The sequence below is a fragment of the Alligator sinensis genome, unplaced genomic scaffold, assembly GCF_000455745.1.
Source record: "Alligator sinensis unplaced genomic scaffold, ASM45574v1 scaffold349_1, whole genome shotgun sequence".
Classification (NCBI taxonomy): domain Eukaryota; kingdom Metazoa; phylum Chordata; order Crocodylia; family Alligatoridae; genus Alligator; species Alligator sinensis.
Window position 1 is genome coordinate 4,579,244 of NW_005841856.1, and position 8,384 is coordinate 4,587,627.

The window sequence follows — 8,384 nt, forward strand, 5'->3', positions numbered from 1 at the left end:
TGTTTATCAAGGCTCAGTTGCAACTTGTACTTGCACTGCTTTATAAAATGGAATTATATGTTAACATCTCACATCTTTGTCTGTTTAGTTGATTAACAGAGCCAGTAGAAGTGAAACTAATGCAGAAAGCTGATAAGCTGGAGTGACTTGAGGTTGAACTACAACAGATCTGTATATTAAAAGGGCCTGCTGAATCCAGCCTTACAGAAAGGCAGGAGAGAGAGATAAAGCAAAGCTAATCGTGTGTGCCCAACAATGGGTATAACCCCAGAATCTGTCTGCCCTTAGTTATACTGTCAGAAATCAAGTAGAGCTTATATACTACAAGTTGAAGAACATCTGAACAGGTGAATCTTCAAACCTGTTGTTCCCATGTTCAGTACAGTGACTACTACACTGTACAGGAAAGGGGCAGCAAGGTCAGGTAGATCTGGCTGATATCCATATAGCTTTGGTTAGTGAGCATTCAAGGTGTTCTTTCTGACAGCTTTATCTTTTTAATAAAGATGGAACAAAGGCTCGTGTTCGCACCCCAAATTTACCTCTTTGCAGACCTCCTTCACAGCCAAGATAATTCTTTTCATATTTTGTATTTATCAATTTTCTCCACTGACAGCCCTTATTCCTGCTCCTCACTTGGCACTTAACTCCCACTCCTATCTCATTTCCTCCATTGGTTATTCACCTTGTTACCTCCTCTAATTCATCTTGGGCTTTTCCAAAACCCTCCTTAAATCTGATCTCTCCTGTGATGCCAATGAAATGCGTGATAAAGGGCACACAGCAATTGTGCTAGAACTAAGTCTTCGGTTACTAATCATAGCTATTTTTTGTGTGTGCTGTATCCACCTATTGTTTCTCGGATTTTAAGCTCCTTGTAGCAATGCCTATCTTTCCACTATACATGTATGCTGTACCCAGTACCGTTGAGCCCTAGCCACTGACTGTGAGGCACCTAGGTGCTGCTGCAATAGAAATCAATAATTTATTGTGCTGATGTGTTTGAACAGGATTTGCTAAAAATAAAGGAAGCAGGCTATTTGGATTGCATTACTATAAAACCACATAGAGTGAAATATTCATCGGCTTCCAACAACATTTCTTGTCTTCCAGACATCTAAGATAGTTGAGTTTGATTTAAACAATCAACCATTCAGATACACCCTTTACCAGTGTGAAGAAATCTTACAGAGGTGTTCCTTAAATCAAAAGCTACCATTCTGCTTTATAAAATGTGCCCCGAAGCAATTACCTCTTTGAAACCTGCCAAGGTTTGCATACCACTGTGAGGATTCAACCATAATTACTGATTTGGGGTTGATCCAACAGCACAATAGTGTATTTTTATTCAATATTGTCTTTTCCAACATTCATGTCCAATATTTTAAATCAGCAGCAGCTGTCAGTCCATTTTAATCCCAAATATTTAGTCCAAGGTAGATTGGGTTCTGAATTCATGGAGAGACATATTAGTAACTTTAAATCTGTGGGTCCTAAACTGGGTTTAACAGAGCATTTGCTAGAGATCATTCAGGACCTAACATTATTCTGATTGCTCGTCTTTATTTTTACTTGCTAAATTGCAATAAAGGAAGTTAAAATGCAGAAAATCTTTTTTTGCAACAATCTTCCTTGCAAGTGAATGCTTGAGGAATATTTTATGATGGTGATTGTCCAGGAAACAATCTTTCTAAAACCACCCTGTGAAACAGTTTGGATCTTCTGATTGGTTTGGATAATCTGTAGTAAGAATAAAAATAACCCCGTTTCACTAAGAAGTTACTTTCCTGGGGGTGGGTTTGGTGCCCTTTATTTCTCTTTTGCTCCTTGTGAACTAAAGCCATACAAGAATCAATTATGAGGTACAAGACAAAGGAGAAGAGAGACACCCAGAGTAAACTGTAAATTCTCCCAAACCACATGTACCTGTGGAGAAAAATCCTACTATTTTAATTTCTGTATATGACTTATTGTAACCTGAGAGCTAGAAGGGTACTATCATTACCCCCAAAGCATCCCAGCCAGTGAAAGATCCTAGTGCTGGAGTTTAGGAAACATGAAGCAGGAATACAGCAGGGACAAGGGCAAGACAGACAATGGGTATTTTTGCTTCCAAACAAATGATGTTTCTTACTGGGAGCCCCTGCACGTAATTCCAAACTAGTCAGAGGTGCACGGGCAGACCGAACATAAACGCCATCAGGAGTACAAGAGAATTGTGGTGTTGCCCCCCCATCCTATCCTGAACCTATATCATTCTCACCGTCCTGTGCTGAAGTGGGTGAAAGCGAAACCAACTCCATTTGACTGATAGCTCTGATTTTTCACACATCATGCCTACTCTGTTGAATAACCAGTGGTGTATTTCAGGCCTAATTCATGAAAGGTATGCATCCCCATGTTTAATTCCTGACGTTGCACAATAATCTTCTTTTTTTAGCGTGTTTTTTTGTGTTTTTGGTGGGGAGGGGGAGGGAAATCTCAGTGTAATGCATAGCTCCCATACACAGATGTATACTGACAATCTTTTGATAGGTTCTTCCTTTTCCTGGATACAAGTGCACGGCGAAGAAATTGGACCATTCTCCTGATACTCTGTGGTGTGCTAATTAGATGAATCCTCTACCTTAATGACAGAAATTCTTTATTTGTGTGCTAATTAGATGAATCCTGTCTGGCATCTGGTCTATGTTAAATCATAGGTGCTCTGGACATATATACCTAAGGTCCTGGTTTCAAGAGTCGCATTACAGTGTCAGCATTTCGTCTTTCTATGGCCAATGTGCTCCCTCGCCCCCCATGCATATACATGCACACATACGCAAAGCACATCTAACTCTCAAATTTGGAAAAGAAAACTTGAGAAGATGACTGGAGTGCATCGGTCACACACACACACACACACACACACACGCACACATACGTGCACACAGTTCTGCTTGTATGAATGGATGCAGAGAAGACCCACCTACCTAAGGTGTCACCTCTCCCCATCCCTACCATTCCAGGCTTAGGTAGATCTATAGCATAGGTTTGGGACTACTGGGAAGGGCCTTATGGCATGTCATCCTAGGGTACAGGAGTACTTTAATCAGTTGCATACACTATACACTGCATTTTTTAATAACCTCCATATTTTTATTTAAGAATTTTACAATTCAAAATATAATGAAACCGAGTACTTTATTATAAAAACTTATAAAACAATTAAATATTACACTTATATTTTTGCTTTTTTACACTATAATCCATAGTTTATGTGGCACTATCATTTTCTCTTCTGAATTGTTGTCACTTACTTAAGGAAGTAAGCAATGAAATATAAAGGAGAAGCTATGCATTAATAAATTAATTATTTTACATCAAATAATAAAAGGACACAATAATAACAAAAAACAAAAAACCCTTGCAGTTTTCCTAGAAAAAAATAGAAGTTATAATTATACGATGTCCAATATCAGACAGAGCCTAGTAGATTGAGATATGTTACCAATCATTTCTTAAAGTATCATAGTAAACATGTTTTTCATTTAAATTGTTGCAAAAGGAACTGCTAATTTTAACTGACCACTGTCTGGCATTAGTGCTGAGCTGGCTAATTCTAGTTTGAAATGATATTTTAACAAGCAGTAAAATTGAGATGCATTCATCAAAAGCAGTTGTGGGAATGGGTGGAATTAGATAAATATGTCCCTTATAGCCACTCCCCAGAAAATTACAGTAGGACACAGCCCTGTCTCAGTTAGCATGGTTTTGGCAAATAAATTGGGTGTTTTTCCAATGCAGTAACATTCTAAATTGTATCATTCAATATATGGTCTCTACTGCCTGTTGGCTATTGCAAATATCATCACAGGTATTATAAAATGCATGCTATTTGCTTTAAGGCCCCTGATCTAAATAAGTGGATTTTGATAGTTATGAAAATATATAAATATATCATTGATTTAATTTTTTTCTGGTTAGCTTACTACTTTTCAGTTAATGATATTGCATGTACGAATAAATAACTCTTCAGCAACGTGTATGCATGAAGGAAAAGATTGGCCAAGCTTGTTTCCCTTTCGGTAACTGATGAACCAAAATCTGCAGAGAAAGTTGAGATAGAACGAAACATTCTTCAACATATCGGCATTCAAACCATTTAGCTTCTGGCAAAACATAGTTTGAGTATTTATTACTGATAACCAAGTTTAAACCATAACATTACATATCAAATGAGCTTAGAAGATGGAGAACTTTATAACCATTAAGCTCACCAAATCCTTGGCTGAGTTAGTTGAAATACAAAATGCTATTGTATTTGGAATACACAGCAATGCGAAAATCCAACATATTCTAACAGCTGAATATTTCTAGGAATACATTTCAAGTTGCTAGGTAACCACCTCTGAGTTTCTACACGAAGCAGAAGGTGAATTCTTCAAAACAATAAAAATAATAGCATGATGCAAAACTCGCTTTTCCAGCAGCAAGTGTAATAGAAAAGCACCATATATCTCCGTAGTGCACTCTTTTACTTCTTGGGGTCACAGCACCTGTGACACTGCATTCTCCAAGCAACAGTCATCTGAATTTCTCTCTTGTGAGAATAGCAGTAAACACCTTCCTTCCTTTGGAAGGTTTATCATCATAACGAATAGGGAAAGGAAACTATGTTAACACTGTGGTATATATACCATCACACTGTAACCTTATTTGTGGAACTGGCAATCTCTTTTGATTGCATTCCATTAAATTATCCCAATAAGCCTTGCTTGCCTTAGGGTTTTCCTTATAAGACAGTGCAAAATGGTACACTTAAAGAACGAATTGTCCCTTGCTTCTTAGTGTTCAAGTGATCCATAGTACCCTGTACTTTAGTGAGGTCAGCAAAAAAAAACAGGCCTTGTTCACCATTTGTCCAACAATTACTGTACCTCAGACATTCCCTTAGAAAATATTACTCTATGGCATGTGTCTCTTCCACCAGTGGTTTATGTGGCACCATGTCCTGCCACAGAATAAACTTAATTCCAACATAAATTGAAGGGAAGAATCCTGTCATTGCAGGGCTGGAATAAAATATTGCTATCAGATCTTCTTTGTGCATGATTTACAGCATTGCTTGCCATAAAATTTGTGGTTGCAGACACCATGCTGGGGGACCAGATGACACCAAGTGAAGAAATCCACGCAGGAGGGATCATCTGAAAGAAAAATCCAAGCAATATGTTTAGATCATGTTTCAGCACTTGTGCAAATGGGGCAGTACTGGAGCATATTGATTTTTACGCACTTGCTGGTAATGCATACCTGTTGGATGGCTAGAGTTAAAGGAGGGCAAGGCCATGAACCATCTTTCATTTCAATATTATAATTTCTTGTTGAGTTATCAGCTCACCTTTTTAAAATAATGTGCTTCAGATCTCTGAGAGCCTATGGAAACAATTTATAGCACAGCACTTTAAAAGTGGTTTAGGGTGAAACCACAGGCCCATTGACTTGATTGAAGTCAATCAAAGGTCTACTATTGATTTTAATGGGACTGGAATTTCCCTAATCTCTATATAATTTTATAGATTATGACTACTGTAGTAAAACCAGCTACTTGTACAAACAGACCGCTGAGTAAAGCATATTATAATGCTTGTTAATATAACCATTATACTGTGTTTGATCTGCAGCAAAGATAGTATACACTGTTTGTGTGCATGTGCGTGCTTCTCCTCCTCTATAAAAATGTCTAAATGTTTGGACCCCGGTCTGTATGCACACAATGAACTGTATACATTTTACCATACTTTACATGGATTGTATGTGTTATCAAGATTGTGTGCATGCAGGCCAAGTACAGCCAGCCAAAAAGCCCGAGGCAGAATCAATTCAATTGTGGCAACTTCCTCTAAACTGCACAGATTGAACTGATAACCAGCTGAACTGACATTCAGTTTTCAATTGGGAAAGGCAGGAGCAGACCTGCACTGAACCACACCAGTAGGCGGAAGGCGCTAGAGCACATCTCCCAGGCTGCTGACCATTGCCAGCCCAGCCGAGTATCCCCAGTTGGCTCCCCAGTATATGCCCTCAATGCCCTGCCCACACACAAGGGATTGAGGACACCCTTAAGCCCCCAGAGGGGATTAAGGACGCCCTGTGCGGGTACTGGCCCACCTTGGGGGAGCTTCCCCCTCAAAAGGTTTCCCCCAGTCTGGGTTCCCCCTGCCCTTGCAGCCCTGGGGGGCACAGGAGAATCCTCCCCTCCTTCTTCCCAGCTGCCAGTTGCTTCAGCCACTGCTATAGGAGGTAGGGAGAAGAAGTCCTTTGGGCCGGGTGCCTGCCCATGCAGCCCAGCATGGGGACACCAGGGAGCCCCTGTCTTAGCAGGGCTTCCGCCATCTCAGCCCAAAGTCCTCCAGGGAGCTGAGGGAAATTTTTCCCCTCCCAAACCCCACAACTGCTTGCCTTAGCCCCTGTGAGTCTCAGGGATAGCCCAGGCAGCATCAAGGAGTGAGGGGAATTCTATTTCCCTGCAAAATTTTGGCCTCAGACGTGCAGCAGGTCAGGCAAAACTGGCTGTGGAGGAGCAGGAGAATTTTCCTCTGCTCCCTGAGGTTGCCCTGAGCTATGCCTGAGACTGGCAAGGACTAAGGCAAGCAGCTCTGGGGTTGGGGAGGGGAAGAATTCCCCGCAGCTGCCTGGGGCTGCCCTGGGCTGGGGGACCCTGGGCTGCGGTGAAGAGAAGCCCCCCAAGGCTGGGATTCCCCGGTGACCCCATGTTGGGCTGCATCAGCTGGTACCCAGCCAGGAGGACTCTTCCCCCCTCCCTCCTGTAGCAGCTGCTGAAGTGATCATCAGCTGGGAGTGGGGAGAGCTGCCAAGGGTCAGAAAGCCCCCACCATAGGGGCTTTCCCTCCCCCATGTGCTGTGTAGAACCTGCCTTAGGGTAGTCTGGGGGTCTGTTCCCCATCCTCTCCTCCCCACCCCCCATCCCTATGGGCTGACAGACACAGGCAGGAAAGAGGTTATGGAGCAGAGGAGTGAGGCAGTCCCTGCTCCACTGGAGCAGACAGCATAGCCCAGGGCTGCAAAGCATCCTGGGATGCTGGGGGGGCTGTGAGTTAACTTGAACTGAGAAGGGATCTGGAACAGAAGTTCCATAAACTGTTTTGTAGTATCAGTTCAGTCTGATACTACATTCAACCAGGTTTATCTTCAACTGGTTTGGGCCATTTTGAAAGTGGTTTATGTGTACTGAACTTCTGTTCTGTTGCAGGTTTAAACCAGTTTCCAATCCCTTAAATCAGTTTATGTGTAACTTCTGCCCCTAGCCACAAGGGCTAAGATTTGCAATACAATACAAATTCTACTGTAGCTTCCTTACTTTTGACACTCAAATATCTCCAGTATTTGTGAGTACAAGTTAGAAGTTCTATCAATTATAGATGTAATTTAAGTAGCATCTGAGCTGAGACTTCTCGAGCAATCTAAATCACAATGCAACATGCAATCTACTATATCGTATATATGCTCTATGACTTTAAAAAATTAGGGTTTTTCACAAGCATTTGATATTGGCCTTGCTCTGTCTTGCTCCCATTAACTGATGTGGGGAAATCCTCATTGGTTTCAGTGGGAGAAGGATTCATTCACCAGAATGTACCTTTGAAAGTCGCACCTTTTAATTAAAAAAAAAATCAGACTATGAAATCCCATGCTTTACTTTGCTTATCTAGTACAGAGTTTTTGTATGTAAAGTCCCGTGTGTTTTAAAAAATTCCTGGCTGTCTGACTCCATATTTTTGTAATGGGTGCTTTATACTTCTTTTAAAGTCCAGAGTGATGACTCATCTGGATGATTTATAAACAAATTCAAAAATGTCTGAAGAAGCATTACAACTTTTAAATTGGACAAATTTATAGCTATGCTGTAATATTAAATGTCATGGGGAAAAGATTCCACTCAGCTCTCAAGTCCTGTTCACATGGTCAGTAAAGGAATTTACAGGGAGATGTAGTCAATCTAGCTACTGCCGTCTGCATTCTCTGATCTGCCACTGCAAGTGGTGGCACAGGAAAAAAACCTCCCCCGTCTCAGTCACACCACTCACCAGCGTGCCTCTATTATGAGCTGCTACTTCATCATATTGGTTCTTTTTTTAAGAATGCTTAAGGCGTTTTTGAAGTCCTTTATTTTTATAAACTGGCATTAAAAAAAAAAATCACACGACCTGAAAAGAGACATGTCTGTGCTATTTTGTGAATATTCCAGGAAACAGCAAGCAGCATCACAAAGCAAAAATACAGGCACTAGGCAAACACTCCTCTAAAAATCCCTGGATTGGTACCAGGCGGCAGTCTTTCCCCTCCGGAGTGCTGCATTCACAGTATGGAGTCAAGCAGGA

At 41.1% G+C, this 8,384-nt stretch overlaps 1 protein-coding gene across 1 annotated transcript in view; it reads right to left on the reverse strand.

Moving 5' to 3' along the window:
• Positions 1-5,073: 5,073 nt before the first annotated feature.
• Positions 5,074-8,384, reverse strand: part of ADAMTS18 (ADAM metallopeptidase with thrombospondin type 1 motif 18) — a gene marked incomplete at its 5' end in the record, with an annotated part of 106,720 nt that continues 103,409 nt past the window's right edge. Inside the window, one exon of the mRNA XM_025214445.1 lies at positions 5,074-5,189. Within this exon, the coding sequence (XP_025070230.1) occupies positions 5,074-5,189 (116 nt within the window). The remainder of the gene's footprint in view (positions 5,190-8,384) is intronic.